Source organism: Equus quagga, chromosome 1 (genome assembly GCF_021613505.1).
Source record: "Equus quagga isolate Etosha38 chromosome 1, UCLA_HA_Equagga_1.0, whole genome shotgun sequence".
NCBI lineage: Eukaryota > Metazoa > Chordata > Mammalia > Perissodactyla > Equidae > Equus > Equus quagga.
The window spans coordinates 102,518,274-102,541,809 of NC_060267.1; the positions used below are offsets into that span (position 1 = coordinate 102,518,274).

Sequence of the window (23,536 nt, forward strand, 5' to 3'; positions counted from 1 at the left end):
CAAGACCAGCCCAGGAGGTGGCGGGCCCCCCCCCCCCCCCCCACCGGCTCCTTCCTCCCTCACCTGAGTCCTGTTGTCACCACATTTCCCTGACAGGTCCAGCCCTGAGCCCAGGCAGAAGTTTGCCCTGTCCTCTGGAGCAGACCCATCTGCCATCACGCCCTCCCTAGCCCCCGCCGTGCAGGTCATCTCCTCCCTGGCTGCACCCAAGGTCACTCGGCCTGGCCTGGGCTTCCTTGCTGACCTCATGCTCCCAGGCCTCGTGCCTGTGGCCTCTGCCTAGGTTAAAGGGTCCACTGAAACCCTGGTTATTTCCCCTGGGCACATCCCCAGCCTGGGTTAAATGTCACCCTGTGCTTTCTCTGGACCCTCTGGTGCAGCCCTGCACATCGCCCCTCCGCACATGCTCACTTCTCCGGGCCCCGGGGAGGTCACTGTCAACCAGCATCAGCTTCCTCAGGCTGCACCCTGTTTTCCTTCCCAGAAAACAACCTTGTCTCCTGGTGAACATGAACTCCCTCCCGTCTGCATCTCCTCTCTACCTCAGTTTCCCTGCGTCCCCTCCTCTTCTTCAACAGACATTCATTTATTTACTAAGTACTTACTCACTCCTACTGTGTGCCAGACACCCTTCTAGGGGCTGAAGGTACAGCAGCCGCAGATTGGACCAGGAGCCCCCCGCCCTGGTGGAGTTCACCTTCTGGAGGAGGAGCTGAACTGTCAGCCAGGAAACTCCTAAGGGGGCTTAGGTGCTGAAAGTGCCGTAAACCACGAACAAACCCAAAAGACCATGGTTGTGGTGGACAGAGCACCAGGGGGCGGGGCGGGGGAAATGGACAGTGAGGCTAGAGAAAGCCTTTTTTTTTTTCCAGTTTGTAAAAATTATGTTAAAATACATGTAACATAAAATCCACCATCTTAATCATTTTTAAGTGTACAGCCAGCGGCATTAGTCCGTTCACATTGTTGCAGCCGTCACCACCATCCGTCTCCAGAACTCTTTCATCTTCCCAAACTGAAACTCCCCATAAAAGGTCCCCATAAAACACAACTCCTCATTCCTCTTCCCCCAGCCCCCCTGGCACCCACCATTCTACTTTCTGTCTCTGTGACTTTGACTACGCTAAGGACCTCAGATGAGTGGAATCAGACAGCATTTGTCTTTATTTGATTGGCTTATTTCACTTAGCATAGTGTTCTCAAGGTTCATGCGTGTTGTAGCAGGCGTCAGGATTTCCTTCCTTTTTAAGGCTGAGTGATGCTCCATTGTGTGGATAGGCCACATTTTGTTTACCCGTTCATGCAGTGATGGACACTTGGGTTGTTTCCGCCTCCTTTTGTGAGTCATGCTGCTGTGAGCGTGGGTGTACAGATCTCTCTTCAAGACGCTGCTTTCACTTTTGGGGTGTCTATCTGGGAGTGGAATTGCTAGATCTTTTGGTAGTTCTATTTTTAATCGTTTGAGGAACCACCATACCATTTTCCACAGTGGCTGAGCCATTTTACAGCCCCACCAACAGTGCACCAGGGTTCTAATTTCTCAGGAAGGCCTTTCTGCTGAGGAGGAAACCCTTGAGCAGGTTGCTGAACAGTGTGAGGGAACAAGACATGGGAAGGTCTGGGGACAGAGCGTTCCAGGCAGAGATAGCAGCGCAGAGGCGGGAGGTGGGGACGAGCTTCGAGAACTGCAAGACTAGACGGTCAGCTTGGCTGGAGCAAAGAGGAGATGGGCAGGAGGGCCTCTGTGGGACCTCCCTCAGCCTGCGGCCGTGTTCAGGTTTTCCCCACTCTTCTGCCTCCCTCACTGCTGTCACTCGCTCTGCACGACCTACTCGAGCCAGGCCCTCTCCATGCCGTCCGCCTCAGCTCTGGTGGTCTCCTCACCTCAGGAGCTCCCCCTGCCCTGGACTTCGCTGGTTCCGTCCTCTGCTGGTTCTCTCCCTGCTTCTCCAACCATCCCACTCTGCCTACACCTCCACATGAGGCATTTATTCCCAAGGCCCAAGCTCCTCCAGCCCTGCCTCTCATTCCTGTCCTCTGCTCAGGCAGCCTATGCCAGGCCAGGAGCCAGCTGTTCTCAGGTGACATTCCCAGAGCTGACCTTCTGACCCGCCCTCCCCCAACCCCAGAAGCTGCAGCCCCACACTCGCTCCAGCTGCCAGCTGCCCTTGTGGGCCCTTCTTGGGAATATCACAGACACCTCAGACTCAACACATCCCTAGCTGAACTCGGCGTCTTCCCAGCGCCCCCGGACTGCTTCTCCTCTTGTGTCTGCCATTCTGGTTGTTGGCACCAGATCTGAAAGATTTGGAACCCTGGCATTTCATCTCCTATCGCTGTGTCTTAATCATGGATCATATGAAGTTTAATAGCCACCTAGGCCTTTGGCCAGGCACCACGAAGGATCCAAAAATGAGCTCTGTCTGCACTTTAAATGCCCCAGCGCGTTTGCACTTGCAGTTTCCTCCATCTGAAACACTCTTCCTGCTGTTTGCACAGCTGGCTACAGGTCTCAATTAGATGTCACCTCCTCCAAGAGGCCTCCCCTGCTCACCCTGCAGTGCTGGGTTGCAGAGTTCCTGTTGATTTCCTGCCTCATGCTCATCTCCAGCTGTGGTTTGCTCTTTGTTTGCCTGCATATTTGCATATTGGTTGCCTTTCCTTGTCAGAATAGCTCCAGGCGGGCAGGGACCACCCTTATCCCCTTCACAGTTGCGTCCTCGCTACCTGACACATCAGATTGTATTCAGTAAATATCTCCGAATAAACTGATAAATAAGTAAATACGTTAGACCAGTTTCTGTATTTAAGAAAGGAAAACAAACTTAAATGTACAACAGTTTAATGAAATGAAAACCTTTGTTTGGTCCTGTATAATTTTCTTTGCACAACGAGAGGCAGAGCTGGGAGCCAAACTTGCTTCTCGCCAGCTCCCCGGTGACCAGGCAGAGTTCATCATAGTCATGTAAGCCCTGTTTCAGGGCAGCATGAGCAGAGGGCCTGGAGGATACAGACCTCAGAACCCAGGGGGATAGGAGAGAATAGGGGCTCAGAGGTCCAGGGGGCGTCCTGGGCACCCACATGTCTCACACCCCTCGTTCAGGGTCCTGGAGGGGCTTGGGGCTGTCAGAAGCCAGCGGCCTGGGTATGAGGACAGTTAGGACGCCCTGGTCCGGTGAGAGCTGGTTCCATGGCTGATTTTCCTCTCTGCTGAGTCTCAGACGTGCCCCTGGCTGCAATTTGGGATTTAGGCCCCAAGGTCACACTGACCCTTGCTTTCTCCTTCCTGACTTCTTGGTGGTCACTCTCTGTCCTGAGTCTATGGTTCTGCTATTCAGAGTTTGACATGTGGCCCAGCAGCACCCCAGGTCCCACCCCAAACTCACCGAATCAGGATCCCCATGTTCTCAAGATCCCCAGAGATTCTTATGCTCATTGAAGTTTGAACCCTGGTCTGTGTATCTCAGCCTTCCAGTCTATTTTGAGCACCCACAGTGCCCTCAGCTCTGGGGATGCCAGAAAAGAAGCTAGTGGGGTCCCCGACCAAGGGGAACTTATAGTCAAGTTGGAAAAGCTACTCACATGATACTCTTTAAACTGTACACTTACGTTTTATGCAATTTTCTGAATGTTGTATCTCGCGATTTAAAAACCAATAAAAACGGCCTCTGAGATGGAACAGTGTAGGGCAACCCTAGTGTGCCCAGCTGTCTGAGCTAAACCCTGAGCAGTGGCAGAATCTCAAGTCTTAAGAGTCAGGGCAATCAGGGAGGCTTGCAGGAGGTGAGGCCTGAGTGCTCTTTGAAGGAGAGTAGATGTAGTCAGGTAGAAAGGAGAAGGAGGATACACAGGAGGCAGAAATGGACAGCATGAGGCTTGGAATCCAGCCATTGCCTGGGTTCCTGAGGTCATGGCTGGTCCTTTCCCCAACTAACATGAGATGGTGAGGACAGGAAGACTGTGTCTCACGTGAGCCATGTACTGGCCTTTTCCTGCCGTCCAACAGTGAGAGCTTGCCAGTCACAGTCACAACCACTCTCTTAGGACTCTAGGAGAGGAGAGAACTAACTGGGGCATTTAGAGATCACTGTTTTTAAGAACCATTAACATGAGATCCACCCTCTTAATGTCCATGGAAGGATGAATGGATAAACAAAATGTGGTCTGTACATACAATGGAATATTATTCAGCCTTAAAAAGGAAGGAAATCCTGTCACACGCAACAACATGGATGACCTGGATGACGTTGTGCTAAGTGGAGTCAGTCAGTCTGAGAAGAAGAAATACTGCCTGATTCCACTTAGATGAGGAATCTAAAACAAGACAGTCGAACTCCTAGAAGCAGAGAGCGGGACGGTGGTTGGCAGGGCCTGGCGGGAGAGGGAGATGTGGAGCTGCTGGTGAATAGGTGTAAAGTCTCGGTTATGCAAGAGACGCTGTCTCAGAGGAAGGGAAACCAAGGCTGGGGGTGATTCAGCAGGTTGGAGGCAAAGTCGGGAGTAGACATCAGGTTTCCTGAGGCCTCATTCGGGGCATTCCAGGATACATGCTGCTTCTACGAATGTTTTACAAACCAAAGATTCTTCCAAAATTAAACGTTTTTTAGACTATCTGGGGCAAACCCAGACTCACACCAGCCTATCTTCAGAAACTAGAATAAGACAAGGCGTCAGCGTGAACTGGGAGCCAAACACCTGGTCCTGGGGGAGCCGGGGGGCACCTCTGTTTGGTCCCACCCTCTTCCCTCCTTGTCTAGCAGGCGTGGCCTCATCCCTTCTCCACTCCCTGTGGGAACACAGGTGGTAGCTGGGATGAAAATGAGCTGTCTCTCCCTGAGCCCCTGTCTCTGTATTTTCCAGTGACTGGTAAGGCTGTGCTGGAAATCCCAATGTGAGTTCCAAGGGGAAGGAGGATGTCCATAACAGTGGTGCCCGGAGGAACGTCGCGGCCGGCGCACTCCTGGATCTGGTGCCGCCTGTGAGCCTGGCTTCCCGGGCACCTCCTTTCTCCAGATGCGACTTTGGAACACTCCGCAAGTCCCCTCCCCGGGGCCCTCAGAACAGTGAAGACTCATGAGGAATATTTCCCCAGGGCTTGGAACAGCCGCGGAAGGCAGCCCCTTCCTTCTTTCCAGATGCGATTTACATTTTCCCCAATGGGCTGTGTGGCTGAGGAGGCTAACAGATATGGAGCATTGGGGTGCCTGCCCTGGCCCTTTGCTCCACCCCTAGTTTAGCCTGTGACTTAGAGACACTTACTGAGATTATAGGGAAATTCTGGGCACAGGGACCTACCTGCATGAGCCCAAAAGGCCTGAAAGTAGGGAAAAAACAAGGTGAACTTGAGTAAAACTGAGTTCCATGAGGCATGGAGGAATGCAGGAGAGGTGCCTGGAAAGGGTCTGCAGGCTGAGTTACAGGCAAGGGGTAGGACTTATTTGTGCCTCAGTTTCCTCATCCGTAAAATGGAGATAATTATAATAGTACCTACCTCATAGGTTGTTGGGAGGGTTCAGTGAGGTAATATGTGTAGAAAGCTCAGAGCCAGACTTAGCACAAACAAGTGTTGAATAAATGCTCACTGTTACATTATTAAGTAGGTATTATTATTCTCTCTGTTTTACAGATGGGGCTCAGAGAAGAGAAGTAACTTGTCCAAGGGCTCAGGTATAGGAAGGGGTGGAGCCCAGGATTTGAACCCAGGTCCTCTGACCCCAGAGTGCAGGCTGTCACCATCATGCTGGGTGACAAGTTCTCTGTAAGTGCCAGGGAGCCACAGGAGCCCCTCGGGGCTGCAAGTGACAGCGGAAGGTGACCACCAAGACCTAGGATGGATTGGAGCCGGTGAAAGACTGGAGCTCTCGATGAGCTGGGACAAGTTCAGCTGACGGGGGAGGGACACCGGGGGGCTTAGGTCCAAGATGGGGACCAGAAAGCTTACCACTTCAGAGGCAGGGCAGTTCTGAGCGTGGACAAGGCCCAGGGTGGGTGGAGTGCATGTGGATGTTGGAGAAAGTCTTCTGAGACGGAGGGCTCAAGGAGGCGAAGGGCTGAGGGTTACAGCATGGAGAGTCAAGTGTCCAGGTGACCACACGTGGGGGGAACAGGTGTGAACTGGGGAGGGGAAACTGAGCCAGACACCAAGACATCAGGACATGGGGCTTGGCCAGGAGCCGGCAGAGAAGAGGGTGAAAAGAAAGAGGGGCTGTTTAAAGGCAGAGCAGGTGCCAACCCAGGAGGTCGTAAGCAGGGAGAGGTGACGGAATGGGAGCTTTACTACTACTACTAGTTATTATTGTTGCTTTTATTACTATTATTATTCAGTGACAGTGATGCCTTACTCTTCTATAGCTTTCACTGAGAGTGAAGAGCTTTTCCATCCACAATTCCATATGATCTTTGTGACAGCCTCTAAAACAGTGGTTCTCAAACCTTTTGGTCTCAGACCCCTCTACCCTCTTAAAAATGATGGAGTTTTTGTTTCTATGAGGTATATCTATCAGTATTTACCACATGAGGAAGTGACGCTGAGAACATTTTAAAACATTTCTCTTTTAATTCTTTTAAAAATACCAGTAATAGACCCATTACATGTTAACATAAGTAGCATTTCTTATGAAAAATAGCTGTTTTCAAAAAAATATATTGAGGAGAGTGACGCTGGTTTGATGCTTTTCCAATGTTGTTGATGTGTGGCCTCAGGGAAGATGGCTGGGCTCCCCCCGCTGCGTCTGCACTGTGTCTGTTGGACAGTGGTTTCGGTGGACTTCAGTGAAAATCCAGGCTCACACAGATGTGTAGTTGGAAAGGGAGGCGGGACCCAGAGCTCTGGGCCCACACCTGGGCAACGGCCGCTCTAGGAGGAGACTGAGGACTCCCCTTTACAGCTGGAGCAACTGAGGCTCAGAGACAGAGGCCCAGGTCTCCCAGCTCTTCCTGTGACTGTTCACCGCGGTCTCCACAGGAGGGCTGTCCCTGTGACCTGCCCTGGCCCAGAAGAGCCCAGAATGGCTAGTTTGCCTGGGGCCTGGGGAGGAAGTGGAGACTGGGTGGCCCCAGGGAACAGAGGCGATAAGCTGCTTCGGCCTCAGGCAGAGGGGCCAAGGCCTCCTGATGTAACACCAACAGCATCAGCCTGAGAAGTGCGATAGCCTGGCCCCGGCACCCCAGCCCCCACACTCCTGGGAGGAACCCTGTTCCCAGAAGTCTGTCTCTGGACACTGCCGTCAACCTCAGAGTTCATTTCCTGGTTAAACAAACATCCATACTCAATGGCCCCATTGGGCAACGCCCAGAAGCAGCTCCTGAGGAGAGCCTCGGGCACATGGCCTGCCAGGCCTCCATGTCGGGCTGGTGAAGACACATCCATCATCGGTGCAGTCCCTGAAGCAGGACGGCCCTTGTGTCCCACCCAGAGTCTGCCGTCTGGTAGGAGGGTCTGGGAGGGACGTGCAGAGTGGCTCGTGCCCCAACCCCACCCAGACCTCTGTCCCCGACAGCTTTGAGATTGTAAACAGTGGTAATGACGACAACTCCAAAATTTGGGCGGGGCGTGACCACTCCCCTCCATCATCTCATCAGCTCATCCTTGCAAGGTGGGAATACTGACCCCGTCTTCCACCTGAGGAAACTGAGGCATCTGAGAGGGGCTTGCGCACGGCCACATAGTGCGTGTGGCCTGGCTGGGATGTGGACCCGGGCATCCTGACTTGCTGATAGTTCTCTTTCCTCTGTAGCCTCTGCTCCGAGGGCCAGAATCAGGAAGAGCTGAGGCCAGAGGACGAGCCTGGCCCTCCTGCGGTGTGGCCCGCTGCTGCCAGCTTTGCAGTGCAGGTGGAGAACAGGTGCTTCCCCACCATGTATAATGAGCAGAGATGCCCTCTGCTGAGTACAGCTGGGTGCCAGGCACACTGCTGAGTGCCTGGGTGTTGGAGCCACACGACCTGGATTTGAGTCTTGGCTCTGCCACTTAGTAGCAGTGACTTTTGGCAAAGGGTAGGACTGACTTGTGCCTCAGTTTCCTCATCTGCAAACTGGAGATGATAGTAGTAGTACCTACCTCATAGGTTGTCGGGAGGGTTCAGTGAGCTAATACGTGTAGAAAGCTCAGAGCCAGACTTAGCACAAACAAGTGTTCAATAAATGCTAGCTGTTAGATTATTAAGTAGGTATTATTATTGTTATCATTACCCATGTTTTACAGATGGGGCTCAGAGAAGAAAAGTAATTTCCCAAGGGTACAGCTATAGGCAGGAGTGGAGCCCAGGATTGGAAGCCAGGCCCTGACCCCAGAGCACGGGCTCTCAGCATCGTGCTGGGTGACAAGCAAGAACCGCATCACAGGCCCTGAAGACTGAGGTCATCTTGACTCTTGTCCGCATTTTATAAGGGAAAAAGCTGAGCTTCAGATCTCCTGACTGTTGTCCTTTCTCTGCGCAGTAATTCTCCTCGTGGAAGCCTGAGCGCAGCCTTTGCTTAGCTGTTGAGGCCTGTCCTAGCAGATTATGTTTTCCATTGTGAGGGTTTTCTTCCCAATCCTGGTTACGAGTGGGGCTCTGCAGGAGCCCTGCTTGGGGAGTGTGGGCTGCTGGTGTCCGCAGAGCCCCAGGCTGACCCTGCAGGTGCAGAAGGCAGATGGGAGGGCAGGAGGCCAGGTGGGACTGGAGGCCTCCGCGGGCCTCAAAATTTTCCCTCCTGCCTGGTGGATGCTGTGACAGCCCACCAAAGAGGGGGCAGTGAGACACAGCGGGGAGACTGACCGTGGGCCCAAGTTCTGCCCTGTTAGGGTGGCCTCAGAGAGACTGAAATCTCCAAAAACACTGTGCTTCTTAGCCAACAGACTATTAGGGACAGACCAGCTAGGGAAGGGAATTCATTTATTGAGTACCTACTTTGGTCAGGCACTGTGTCTCATTTCATTAGTTTGTTCAGATGTTTATTGAACAACTCCTCTGTGCAAGTATTCTGTTAGGTAGTGCGACCGCTGTAAAGAAAAGTTCAGAAGATAAAGCATTGGTGCAGTAGTTCTTATCCAGGGATGAGATTTTGCCCCTAGAGGACATTTGGCAATGTCTGGAGATCTTTTGGGGTGTCACAACTAGGGGTGGGTGCTGCTCCTGTCATCCAAGGGTAAAAGCCGTGGGTGCTGTTAACAGTCCTACAACACATAGGACAGCCCCTGTGACTAAAGCCTTCTGGCCCCAAATGTCAGTGGTGCCAAGGTTCAGAAACCTGGGGTAGAAAATGACTCTGGGTGTTGTTAAGGTCAAGTGGTCACAGATGGCCACTCCGAGGATGTGGCTTTGGAGTAGAGACCTGAAAAAGTCAGAAAGAAAGAAAGTATGAGGAGATCTGGGGGAGAGCATCACAAGCAGAGGGAACAGCAAGTGCGAAGGCCCTGAGTCAGGAATGCGTCGTCCAGAAGACCACTGTGGGAGACCAGGGATTGTTCTCCACCGTATTGCAGGAGAGAACACAGGCTCGGAGGTAATGGGTTGCCAACATCATACAATTAGACAGCAGTGGAGACAGGATTTGAAGTTGGATGTGCTTGATTCCAGGGTCTGTTTGCTTTCCGCTGCCTCAGCTGCTGTTGTCAGAGGAGTGGCTCACCCTTCATCCCACATTCATCAGGCCTTTCCTCTACCTGACACTATCAACTGTTTTTTGTTCTCCTTCCACCCCTGGGCACTTGGTTCCATTCCTGGCACCACTTGAATAACAAGGATGATGATAGCTGTGCCTTCTCTAGGGCTTCCTGTGTGCCAGGCACTGTTCCAGCTGTGAGGCGCACGCATCTGTGTCTACATCTGTATCCACATACTGTACGCACACTCATGTAATCCTCACAGGATGCCTGTCTGTTAGACGCCATTATGCTGTTGTGCCCATTTTACAGATAAGAAAATTGTGACATAGAATGGTTAACTGGCTTGTTCAACTGGTAAAAGGCAGAGGCAGGATTTGAGTCCAAACTGCCAAGTTCCAGAGTCAATACTCTTAACCGCAACACTGCAGTTGTCCTCCCAGCAGGTAGTGAGTTTCTAGTCACTGGGGCAGATCATCCCTTGAGCAGCGGCTCCTCGAGTTCGGTAACACACAGGTTCAGTGCAGAAGGGAAGTTAGAGGTCACTTTGTCCACACACGGGAAACTGAGGCCTGGCCTCCGAGAGTGACTCGTACAGGCCTGCACTGGGAGGCCGTGGTAGAGCTGGACTCGGAAGCCAAGTGTCCTGGCTGAGTACCCTCTGCTCCTCCATGGGCCACTCCGCCCCGGCCATGCCTGCACATTCCCAGCGTCTACCATCTGTTCTGTCAGGCTGCCCTGTAGTGTCCTTGCTTTCCTGGATCCCAGCCACCTTCTGTGTCTGACATCCAGCAGGTTTGGGGACACAGAGGAGGGCCAGCTTATGCCAAAGGTTGAGGCAGGTGCCTGAGCCCCCACCCATCCTTCCTGTTTACAGACATAATCTCAGTTATTCTCAGGTCTTGCGGGTGCAGAAGTTGGGGCTTAGGTGGGTTAAATTGCGCAACTCCTGGGGTCAGCCAGGGGACTCAGTGCTTCCAAAATGGAATGAACATTCATTCCTTCACTCGCTCATTCAGTCAACAGAAGGGAACCTACCATATGCCGGGCACTGGTCGTGCAGAGGTGAAATCTGTGGTCCCTGCCCTGCGGGGAGACACAACTGGTGTCCTGAGAGGGATGTCCAGAAAGGATACCTAACCCAGCCAATTCAGAGAGGGGACCAGGAAAGGTTCCTTGGAGGAGGTGACAGATACCATGGCTGTGTCTTAAAGGATAACTGGGAGTTAGCCAGGCAGAGAAGGGGAAAAGGACACTGAGGGGACAGTGTGTACAAATGCAGGAGGTGAGAGAGCACCCTACGCAGGAGAATTACAGCTTGTTTGGGATTGCTTGGGCCGTGGGTGGAGGCCATCACGATAGTGGCCACTTATTGAGCACCGTGTGTCAGGCACCATGCTGAGCATCAGCTCGACAGCCTTCGGAGTCAGATGCTCTTACTGTCCACATGTACAGACGAGGAGACCGAGGTGCAGCGGGGTGGGTCACACAGGTAGCGAGGGCCAGGAAGTGGGCTGAGACGGTGGTGGATTGTCTCCGGCGGCGTGGAGTCCTGCTGTAAACCTGACTCGGGCAGAGCTGAGTCGCCCTTCTGCTGCCTCCGCTGATGTGGCCCCTGCTGATGGCTCTCTTTCCTCCCACAGGTGGAAGGACAGTCCAGAGCCCATGTCATCGCACAGGAACTGCTGTCCTCAGAGAAAGCGTGAGTCCCCAAGCAGCTGCCGGTGGCCTTGAGCTTGTTAACAGAACATCACCCCTCCCGGGCTTATACAAGACGGGAATTAACGCAGACTCAACCCTCTTTCCCTCCGCAGATACGTGGAGATGCTCCAGCACTTACATGTGGTGAGTTAATCATTTTAATTGTCCAGAGCGAATTGCCCTTTGACAGGCTGTGATATAAGAGGCAGGGACGCAATGAGGAGACAGAGGTCATGTCCACGGGCGGGGGCTTGGCGGCAGGCGAGTGTTCACCGGGGCTTTTCAGGGAAGTCCGTCTTCTGATTCCTGCGCTGCGGGGACAGTAGCCCCGTGCTCTTGTGGGTATGCTCCCTGCCCACCCAGGGGTGAATGGGGGACGTGCTGAGGTTTCTGGGGGATGCTTGAAGTTTCCTCAGCCCTTTAGTTGAGTAAGGCAGAAGGAGAACAGATGCAGTTCTGAGTCATTGCTGTGTGTGCAAGTTGAGGGATGTGTGTGAGTGTGCGTGTGAATGTGTGTGGGGTGCACATGCATGCGTGCGTGTGTCCATGTGTGTGCGCATGTCGTATGTTCAGGTCCATACAGAGGAAGTGATGGGTTTGCACAGTGACACAGCGGTTGGGGTGTCAAGAGGCTTTCCCAGTCCCCCTAGAACTGGGGCAACAATGCCTGAGCCAGTGACAGAATCCTCTGGACTTTCAGAGGAAAGGAGGTTAGACTTGGGGACTGCCTGGGTATCAGGCACTGTCACCCTTCACAGGCCTGTGACAAGACAGCCTGGAAAATCTCCCTTTGCAGTCAGTTTGATTCAGTTCAACAAACATTTTTTGAAAACTTGCTATGTGACAAGAGCTGGGAATGGAGAGTCAGAACAGCCAGGGCCCTTCCCCAGGAACTCTCTGGCCAGCGAAGGAGGCAGATTAGTGAATGAATAATTTGGAGCACGGGGGGAGTGACTGACAACCTCAGGGAATCTAGGCAGGCTTCCTTGAGGAGGTGACGTTCAGGCTAGGTCACAGGAGGGGTGAGGGAAGAGAGTACAGCAAAGACATGGGAAGTGAGGGGACGTGTCAGGCTCAGCAACCTCAGGTCCTTGTGATGGCTGCCTGTGCCTCTGAGCTCTCTAAACCATTTGCAGCTCTCTAAGCCTCATAGTTTAGCACTCATTCTACACTGCTTTGTATAGCTCACCAGGTCTTTCCAAGAACGTCAGAACCAGGAATGTCCCCCCTGGACATTTTGCCAGTGGTGGATTGGAGGCCCAGAGGGAGGGACTTGGCCAGTGTCACACAGTGGCTGAGCCAGGATGAACACCTGGGTCTGCTGCCTCCCCGGGCACCGTGGTCGTGTCATCACGTGTTAACCATGCCTCCCCACTGCCTTTGGAGTTCCTGGCCCCAAGCCAGGCCTCCTGCTGAATCCAGCTGAGATCCCCGTCAGTGACATCACCCTGGTGTCATGTTGTCATGTGAGCAGGGGCACCCAGGTCCCCAGCAGGAGAACAGAGAACAGGGTTGGTCCTCGCTCCCAACCCTCATTTTGTCGAGATCTTTGTGTGTGTTATTAAACCCAGATGTCCGTGGGTCTGAAATATGCCCCCCACCCCACCTTTCCACCTAAAAGATTGCTCTAGCAAGGGCAGGAAGAGTCACTCTCCCATTTCCTTCTCTCACTCACTTCTGAGCTGGCAGCGTGACAGAGGGGCTGGGCTTTTTTGTTTTATGACTTTGTGAAGAGGGTTTTAACCGGGAAACTTCCATCTGTGTTTGCACTGCTTCCTGCCAGTTGGAAAGATGCTGAAGCTGCTGGTAATCCATAATAATATCCTGAGGAGAAAAAAAGAGCCCGTAAGAATCACCACTCAGAAGCTAGTTGCAGGAAATTGTGGTCTGGAGCTGCATTTATGACGTCAGTGCTTGTGGGGATAGAAGTGGCAGAAATGCCCCATTGTGACTCCAAGTGCTCGCCAGGGGCAGTAGTCTAAAGGAGGCCCATAGGCTTTGGGACGTCTCCACCACTCCCCCTGGATCCATCTCTGATTACTAAGGTTGGCAGGTTCTCTCTCAGACTTTCTTCTTAGAGATTTGCTGCTATTGAAATCCCAAGGCTGCCCAGTGATGGGGAGGGGCCGACTGTGCATTCTGAACCTCCCTGGCCAAAGGACTCCCTGGCTCCATTACACTGCTGTTGAGGGGGAGGCCGTGGCCTCTGGCCTTCTGTGTTTGGGAGTCAGCTCAGTGCTTGTCAAATAGTAGACAGAGCTAACACAGGGGTCACTAAACGTTCTGGTCATCCAAACCTGAGTCCTGATTTCCTGTTTTTGTATAGCCTGTTAACTAAGAATGGATTTTATATGTTTTAAACGTTTGTGAAAGAAGGCAAAGAATAATATATGAGTGAGACCATATGTGGTCCACAAAACCTAAAATATGTATTATCTAGCCCTTTACAGAAAGTTTACTGACTTCTGGTTTAAAGACTCCCTCCCATCCTTCCAGCATCCCATCTGTAAATGGCTCCATCCACCTGCCCATCTATCTGTGTAATCAAACTCTCACCCACTCATCTATCTGTGGATCTATGGCACATCCACACACCCACTCACCCACCCCCACCCCGATTCATCCACTATTCAAATGTCTACCCATCCATCCATCTAGTCATTCATCAGACTCCCCATCCATTCATCAATTCATTCATCCGTCCATCCTTCCATCCATCCATGCATCCATCCATCCACCCATCCACCAAAGCAACCAACCATCCACCCATCCATTCATCCACCCCTCCATCCATCTGTCTAGTCATTCATCAAACTCCCCATCCATCCATCCATCCATCCATCCATCCAAGTTACTCATTCCTTCTGGATGGAATATCACAGGATGTTTATAATGCCATCGATACTGAGATAGGCCTTGGAGCCCCAGGATGAAAACGGCCCAGAACCTGCCCTTGAATAGGGCTCTGTTTTTTGTTGGGGGAAAGGATGGAGGTGGGAAAGAGAAATAGACACGTGAACAGACAGTTATGCTACTCTGTGGTAAGCATAATTTGCCCAAGTGTAGTTTTGTTCAAAATCTGCAGGAGCGTGGTGAGGAGAAAGACTTGTTCCCTTTTGGGGCATTTAGGAAGGTTGGCAGAAGAGTGTCACTGAGATGGACTTTGGAGGAGTCCGTCAGGCCAGGATGGTGATTGGAAGGGCACATGAGGCAGGCGGTCAACATGGATGCACTCCCAGGCCTGAAGGCACGCGATGTGTCTGGAGAGTGCCGCATCGTCACGTGGGGTGAGAACGTGGAGAAGTTTGGAAAGGGAGGTTGGAAGTGGAATCTGAGCTCAAGTGATGGGTCCAAAAACAAGGTCCGGACCAAGTTGAGAAGTTCCCAAACTACCAGGCTAAGGGGTTTATGCTTTTCCTTGTATATGGTGAGTTGTTAGAGACCTTGAACAGATATGGCCCCTGGGCGCCTTCAATCCTGCTTTCTCATCTAAACAAAAATCCCTCTCCTAGCAGAAGCTGAAAATTCTGGGTCCCTCCTTTGGGCTAAGGTGTTGAAGGCCTGTTCAGAAGCTAGTCTGCCTGATGGCGCAGGAGAAGTTCCCTCACCTGAGAGGCCCCACGTGATCTATCCTGTCTGCCTCTCCAGCATCACCTTCTGCCGCTTTCTTCTTCTTCGCTCCAGCGCACTGGCCTTCCTCCTGGTCCTCACACACTGCAAATGCGTTCGCAGTACAGTTTCTGCAGTTGCTCTTCCCTCTCCTGGAACATCTTACCCCTGATCTTCTCATAGCTGGTTCCTCCTCCTCATTCTGCTCTCTGCTCAAGTGTCACCTTCTCAAAGATGTGGTGCCCCAAAACCTAGTGGCCTAAAACAACCGGGTTATTGAGCTTGCAGGTTGTCTGGGCCAGGAATTCAGACAGGGCACTATGGGGTGAGCATGTCCCTGCTCTGCAAGATCTGGAGAAGACTTAAGGACTAGAGGTGACTAGGGGCCAGGGGCTGGAATCACCTGGCACGGCTGGTTGGTTGATGCTAGCTATTGTCTGGGACCTCAGCTGGGCTATTGGCTGGAACACTTACTTGTGGCCTCTCTGTGTGGTCTCTGCATGGGCAAGTTTGGGCTTCCTCACAGCATGGTGGCTGGGTTCCAAGAGTGTGTGTCCCAAGAGACAGCCAGGAGGAAATGCGTGGCATTTTTATGGTCTAGCCTTAGAAGTCACGTAGCACCACTTCCACCATGTTTTGCTAGTCGAGACAGTCACAAAGGTCCACCCAAGTTCAAGGGGAGGGGACATAGTCTCCACATACAAGGGGAGGCGTATCAAGCTCACATTGCATAAAGACCACGTGAGATAAGAGATATTGTTCTGGCCATTTTGCAAAAATACAATCTACCATGGAAGCCTTTCCTAATAATTCTGTCAGTTAAGAGTTATGTTTGACTGCTGGTAAAAAAAAAAACCCAATTATGGTGGCTTAAATAATTTAGAGGTGATTCTCTCATGTGGAATAAGTCCAGAAGTAGGAAATCCAGGTCAAGTTTGGCGGCTCCACAAAGTCTCAGGAGCGAAAGTTTCCATCTGTCTTTCTGCTACATCCAGTTTGAAGGTTCCTCATGAACACAGGATGGCTTCTGCAGCTCTAACCATCACACCCATGTCCCAGGCAGGAAGAAGGAAAAAGGGAAAATGAAAAGGTCATGCTCCCAGCTGAGTTAGTCCCCTTGAAAAAGATTTTCTGAAAGCTGTTCTTGACAACTTCAACTTCCATCTCCTTGGGTACTTCTAGTTGCAAGGGAAGCTGGGTCAACTGTAGGTCAAAGCTGGGTTCAGCTCAGTGGCTGTGCTTCTTGTGTGTTCATGTGTGGGGTCTGGGCTGAAGGGGCAGCAGGTACCAAAGGAAGGCTCTTCCCGCTGGGGTGGAGGGAGAGCAGGTGGAAACACCAGAGGGCTTCTACGATTCAGGCTCCAGCTGGCACATCCTCACTCTGCCCACATCCCATTGGCCAGAGCAAGTGCCATGGCCAGGCCTGGAGGCAAGGGGCGGGGCCGTGCTCTCCCCATGGGGAGGCCAAGGTGCCGGTGGTAGGGGCCAGACCTGTAGCTCTGCTGGCTCTTCTGCACTCTCTCTCAGGCTTCATCTGATCTTCTTCGTAGCGCCTCTCGCTATCTGAAATTATCTAACTTACGTGTCTGTTAACTTGTACGTTGTGTTTTCGTTTTCATTCATTTCCAAATACTTTTAATTCCCTTTGTGATTTCTTCTTTGACCCATGGGTTACTTTAAATTATGTTGTTTAGTTTCCAAAGATCTGTGAATTTCCCCAATTTCCTTCTGCTGCTCATGTCTGATTTAATTCCATTGTGGTTGGGGAATGTGTTTTGTACGGTTTTAATCCTTGAGCTTTATGGAGGCTTGTTTCGTGGCCTGGCATACGGTCTGTCCTGGAGAATGTTCCACGCCTGTGGAATGTGCCTGAAGAGCGTGTGTTTCCTGCGCTCGTTGGGGCTGTCCTGCAGAGGTCACTTAGACCTGTTGGCTGATAGCACTGCCGGAGCCTTCTGCATCCTTGCTGAGTTTCTTCTCGTCCTTCTGTCCATTACCAAGAGTGGAGTATTGAAGTTTCCAGCTATGGTTTTTGAATTACGTGTCTCTCTCTTCAGTCCTGTCAGCTTTGCGTCTTACGTCTTGGGGCTGTTTTTAGGGGCTTGTTTACTGTCCATGTCCCTCGCTGAGCTTGGAGCCCCTTGAGGGCAGAGCCTGACTGTCCGTCCCCAGTGGTGCGATATCCAGTACACTGTCAGTGCTCAGTAGACATCTGATGAGTGAGTGATGGCGGAGCCACGCCTTCCAGCCATCCAACCACTTCTTCAGTCAGAAATATTTCCTGAGCACCTCTTGTGTGCCGGGTACTGGGGACGTACTGAGGAGCAACAAGGGGATGTCCCTGCCGTCCAGGAACTAACAGTCTAGAAGGGGGATGGGCGTGAAGAGGAACAATAATAATACAGTGGCGGGGGGGGGGGGGGCACACCAAGGCTGGGGGGTTCAGGCGAGGCACTCTCCCTGGGCTCCTGGGAGCCAAAGCAGGATTCCTAGAGGAAACGTGTCTAAACTGAGACTGAGAGATGGGGAGGAGTGAGCAGGTGGGCAGCAGGCAGGCAGGCTTGCACCTGGCAAAAGGATCAGCACGTTCAGAGCCCCAGAGGCCATTAGAGAGTGGCATGCTGGGAACTGAAAGAAACTCAGCCTGCTGGAGCCTTGTGAGCAAGAAAGCGGTGAGAGCTGAGGCCAGCTTGGTGGGGGCAGAGCAGGGAGAGCCCGACAGCTGTGGCGGGGTTTGGGTTTGATCCCCTGAAGGTCCCTGGGGAGGCATTGGGTGATTCCAGCGATAGGTGACGGTGGACTGGCGAGCTGCCGGCAGATTTGAGGACTATGTGCTTGTTGACTGACTGACTGTGGGGTGCGGGAGAGGCAGAGAGGGGTCCAGGCTGACCCCAGACTTCTGGCTTGCTGGCTAGGCGTGGGGGGAGATGATGAGTTCAGTGTGGGTCTTATTAAGTGTGAGGGGCTTGCGAGAACTTGTGGGGCAGACTCTTGGACCCCATCCCACAATTGCTAATTGAGACACTCTGGGGGTGGGACCCAGCTGTCTGAGTTTTAATGAACCCTCCAAGCGATACTGATGGACAGTAATGTATGACACTCACAGAGATGGTCCTGTAAGGTCCCTTCAGCTCCAGCACTCTGACTTCCTGCCCCCTGGCAGCCAGCACCCTCTAGGACCCTGGTCCCCAACTGTGGCTGTGCATGGGGACCTGGGAGCTTTAAAAAATGTGGATGCTCAGGTCCCACCCCAGACGATTGTATTTAATTGTCTGGGGTGCAGTATGGCCATCGGGTGTTGCAAAGCTCCCCAGGGGATTCCCGTTTGCACCTAGACCTGAGAAGCTAGGGTGGAAGTAGCAGGCATGGATTCAGCACAGTTGTGAGCAAAGCTGGGTGGATCTGAGGGTGACAGCAAAAGTGAAGGAGACCCGGTCTCCTCTCTGCTTGGTTGGAGGGAAGACGACAAACGTGCAGAATAAGTAAATAGCTTGACAATGCAATATTTTGTAAAGTGTTTGCTTTTCAGGCTGGGATGCTTGTAACCCTGCCCAGGTGCAGTAGGTGCCCAGGGAATACCTGAGGCCACAGGATAGACACAGCACATTTTCTAAGAACCTCTGTTTTGCTCTAGGTGCATAATTTTAAATAAATTAAATTGAACATGGCTATATTTTGGGGAATAATGTAAAATATACATTAATTTTTAAGCTAAAATATAAGACTTCAGAGACATTCTGAGATTGGGGTGACTCCTTTCTGGCTGTGACCCAGATTTCTGGAGGCTGTAGGACACTTGAGTCCCTTAGACTAACTGTGACTGCTGAAGTAATCCAGGAGGGCCTTGTGATGGAGGTGGCATTTGAAACAGCTTTGAAAGATCAGCAAGATATGGATCAGATGCCAGAAGCACAGAACAGAGGCTGGAAAAGAGGATTCATATAAAGCAGCACTTCTCAAAGCGTGGCCCCGGGACAGCTGCGGCACCACCTCCTGGAACTTGGAAGAAATGGCAGTTGTCCAGCCCCAGGGCTGACCTACTGAGTGGAAACTCGGGGGCGGGGCCCAGCGTTCTGGGGTTGAGTAGGTCCAGCAGGGAATTTTGATGCCCACTTGGCTTGGAGGACCATTGGTGTAAGGGAATGAGCCGTCAGCTGCAGAGGTGAGCTGGACCAGCTCCTAAAGGGCCATGAACTCCAGGCCAAGGACTTTAACTTGGCCATGAGGGCAGGAGGGGCCTCAGTGGGTTGGGAGGAGAGTGAAAGCGGTGGGGGGGGAGGGGGGGGGGGGGGGGGCCTTGCTTTTACTCCTTCCCCAAGGAGCCTCAGAGAACTGTTTTCCTTTCTTTTTCTTTTTCTTTTCTTTTGAGGAAGATTAGCCCTGAGCTAACATCTGCTGCCAATCTGTCTCTTTTTGCTGAGGAAGACTGGCCCTGAGCTAACATCTATGCCTATTTTCTTCTATTTTATATGTGGGACGCCTGCCACAGCATGGCCCAACAAGCAGTGCTAGGTCCGCACCCAGGATCTGAACTGGCAAACCCCAGGCCCCCGACTCGGAGCGTGTGAACTTAACCGCTGCACCACCAGGGTGGCCGCTGTTTTCCTTTCTTAAAAATGTTTTGTAACTTACAGTTAAGTGCACAGATCTTAAGGATAGAGCTCAAATTTTAGCGTGTGTGTACACTTGTAACCACCACCCACAGAGAGCATTCCTGTCATCCCAGAAGATGCCTCTCTGCGCTTCTCGAGTCAGTGTCATCCCCCAGAGGTTGCCGCTGTTTTGCCTTCCATCACATTCAAGTGGTTTAGCCTGTTCTTGCACCTCCTGTGAACGGAATCATGAATTATGTATTCTTTTGTGTCTGGCGTCTTTAGCTCAACATAACGTGTGAGACTCGTCCAGGTTTTCATGGATATTAGTATTCCTTTGTATGGCTATACCACAGTTGGTGTATGTGTCTTCCTGTTAATGATCATTTGGGTTGTTTCCAGCTTGCGCTGTTATAAAGCTGCTATGAATGCTCTTGTACGTGTCTTTTAGGGAACACGTGCGCTCATTTGTCCTCAGTATTTACCTAGGAGTGGAACTGTGGGGTCATAGGGTGAGCATAGATTTGGCTTCATTAGAAACTGCCAAACTGGTTTGTAGAGCGGTGGAAGCAATATCACACCCATTCCCAGCGTGGGGGAGCATCGCTTACTCCTCAGGCTTGCAACAGATTGATATGGTCAGTCTGTAACCACGACCATTCTGGTGATTGTATAGTGGTTTCTTGTTGTGGTTTTAATTTGCATTTCCCTGATGACTAATGAAATTGAGTATCTTTCCATCTGTTTATTAACCATTTGGAAAGTGTCTTTGCTTATTTTTTAATTGGGTTGTCCGTTTTTTCATTATTGATTTATAGGAGTTCTTTAAATATTCTAGACACCAGTCCAGTTTCAGATATGCATTTTGGGAATATTCTCCCAATTTGTGGCTTCCCTATTCAATTTTTTTTAACAGCTTAACTGAGATATAAATCTCATACCATACAATTCAGCTATTTAGAGCATAAAATTCAATGACTTTTAGTATATTCACAGAGTTGTGCAGTCATCACCACAATCAATGTTAGTGCATTCTCATCACCCCACAAAGAAACCCCAGACCCCTGAGCTATGACACCCCGTCCCCCTCCCCTCAGCATCCATCAGTCTAGTTCCGTCTCTATAGATTTGCCTGTTCTGGACATTTCAGGTAAACAGAATTGTACAATTTGTGGTCTTTTGTCATTGGCTTCTTTCGCCAGCATAATGTTTTCAAGGTTCATCCATGTTGTATCTAGCATGTATCAGTACTTTACTCCTTTTCATGGCTAAATAATATTCCATCATGTGGATATGCCACATTCATCAGTTGATGGACATTTGGGTTCTTTCCACTTTTTGTTTATCACGAAAATGCTGCTATGGACATTCATGTACAAATTCTTATGTGCACATATGTTTTCACTTCTCTTGGGTATTTACCCAGGAGTGCAATTGCTGGATCATATGGTAACTCTTTAACCTTTTGAGGAGCTGCCAGACTGTTCTCCAAAGTGGCTACACCATTTTACATTCCCACCATCATAGTATGAGGGTTCCAATTTCTCTACGTCCTTGGAACATTTGTTGTTATATGTCTTTTCTATTATAGCCATCCTAGCAGATGTGAAGTGGTTTCTCACTGTGGTTTTGATTTGCATTTCCCTAATGACTAATGATGTTGGGCATCTTTTCATGTTCTTTTGGTCATTTGTATATTTTCTTTGAGAAATGTCTTTTCAAATCCTTTACCGTTTGTTTGATGGACTTTTTATTGTAATTCTGTATGCAAGCCTCATATCAGATGTGGTTTGCAGATATTTTCTCGCAGTGTGCGGGTTGTCTTTTCGCTCTCTTGACGGTGTCCTTTGAAGCACAAAAGTTTTCATTTTGATGAAGTCCAGTTTATCTATTTTTTCTTTTGTTGCTTTGCGTTTGGTGTCATATCTAAGAAAGCTTTGCCTGGCCCCAAATCACAAAGATTTACTCCTATATTTTCTTTTAACAGTTTGATAGTTTTAGCTCTTAGATTAAGACTTTCACCCGTTTGAGTTAATTTTTGTGTGTGATGTAGAGTAGTCCAGATTCGTTCTTTTGCGTGTGGATATCCAAAGGTCCCAGCACAATTGGGTGAAAAGACTATTTTTCCCATTGAATTTTCCTGGTACTCTTATTGAAACTCACTTGACCATAAAAGTGAGGGTTTATTTCTGGATTTTTCAATTCTTGTCCATTTATCTGTGTGTCTGTCCTTATGCCAGTACCACATAGTCTTGACTCCTGTAGCCTATAGTAAGCTTTGAAATCAGGAAGTATGAGTCCTCCAATTTTCTTCTTCTCTTTCAAGGTTGTTTTGGCTATTCTGGGTCCCTTGTATTTCCCTATGAATTTTAGCATCAGCTTGTCAGTTTCTGTAAAAAAGGCAACTGGGATTTCGATAGGAGTTGAGAGGAATCTGTACATCAGCTTGGGCATTGTTGACCTCTTGACAATATTAAGTCATGAACATGGGACATTTTTCCATTTACTTAGATTTTCTTTAATTTCTTTCAACAATGTTTTGTTGTTTTCAGAGTACAGGTTTTATGCTTCTTTTAAATTTATTCCTCAGCATTTTATTCTTTTTTATTTTATTCACTTTTCAAATGATTTTCACCTTTTATTTAAAAATAATTTCAATTTTACAGAGAAGTAGCGAGATTAGGAGTAGTACATAGAACAACCAAATTCCCTTTCTCCATATCTGCCTTGTAACAGGAAGTCCAATTTATTATTGTTTTCCTGTATGGTTAGTACTTTTTGTATAGTTTAAGAAGTCTTGCCTGCCCCATAGAGAACTATTTTCAAGGTTCCCAAGTACCCCCAGTTATGGACCAGGCCAAGTGAAGTCTGCTAGGCAGCTTGCAGCCTGCCGGTGTGTGTTTGGGACATGGGTGGGTCATGGCTGAAGTTGGTGTGCGTTTGGCCAAATGGGATCCCAGCAAGTCCACTTGACTTTCAGCAGCGACATCGGTAGTTTGACCGCTTGCAAAGAGGAAGACATTCTGGCCCCCTACTGACTGTCCAGCCCGGAGAATGGAGATGCTGTGCCACCCAAAAAACTCAGTAGTGGGTTCGGAGGAGGGGAAAAGGGGCCAGGGTAGCAGGTCCCTGAATGTCAGGTCCCCGCTTCCACTGTGGGCGAGCCTGGGGCGGGGACCTGAGAACTCTGTGAGTGCCCGGAGACTCATCTGGCCGCCAGAGGCAGAGGGGTGGTTCTTACACTGGGGCTTGTCCACCAGGCTGCCCCAGGGTCTCTGAGGTTAGACAGAGAGCCAGGCCATGCTTCTGGAGATCTGAGTTCTAGTCTCCTGCCTTGACCTGAGCAAGTCACCTGCCTGTCTGGACCGTCTGTAAAATGAAGAATTGTACAGAGAAATGGAGAAAGTAAGACTTTGGCATCAGGCCCACTTGGCTCAAATCTTGCCATCTTGATGGCCTTGGGCAAGTTACTTAATCCCTCTGGGCCTAACTCCCTTATTGGTAAAATGGAAATAATAATAATGCCAAAGGGATAGGGTTGTTGTGAGGGTTAAGTGAGAAAATGAATGTAACGTGTTGAGCACAGGATGGCTTGCATGGCAGGAGTGTTCAGTAAACGTCGGCTGGTGTTATTTGTTGAGTGCCTTCCCTGGGCTGGGCGCTGGGGATACAGAGAAGTAAAACTCAGTGTAGGGAACAGGAAGACACAGAAACAAATAATCCTGAAACATGACAGAAGGCAATCTGCACAAACCCTGTGAAGAAGGTATTTGTATCCCCATTTTGCAGCTGGGGAAATTGGGCTCCGTGGAGATGAAGTGACTTTCCCCAGCGCACACACAGACAGTTGTCTACATAGATGAGGAGTCGTCTCTGTTCTCCAGGACCCTATAAGGTTGGCGCAGGGACTCCACAAAGAGCTGGGGAAGTGATAGGGTGAGGGTTCCCCAGATCGGGAAGGCCTTGGGTGCTCAGATGGGTTTGGGTTGGACCCTGCAGGCACCGGAGCCAGTCAGTTCTTCCTCTGTATTGTCTCTAGTCCATCCAC

The 23,536-nt window shown here is 50.5% G+C and overlaps 1 protein-coding gene across 1 annotated transcript in view; it reads left to right on the forward strand.

Annotated features, from left to right (window-relative positions):
* The window catches only part of FGD5 (FYVE, RhoGEF and PH domain containing 5), a 110,524-nt gene that overhangs the window by 50,647 nt on the left and 36,341 nt on the right, over nucleotides 1-23,536 (forward strand). The window contains exons 4-5 of the mRNA XM_046664857.1: nucleotides 11,230-11,288; nucleotides 11,401-11,431. Of these exons, the coding sequence (XP_046520813.1) occupies nucleotides 11,230-11,288; nucleotides 11,401-11,431 (90 nt within the window). The remainder of the gene's footprint in view (nucleotides 1-11,229; nucleotides 11,289-11,400; nucleotides 11,432-23,536) is intronic.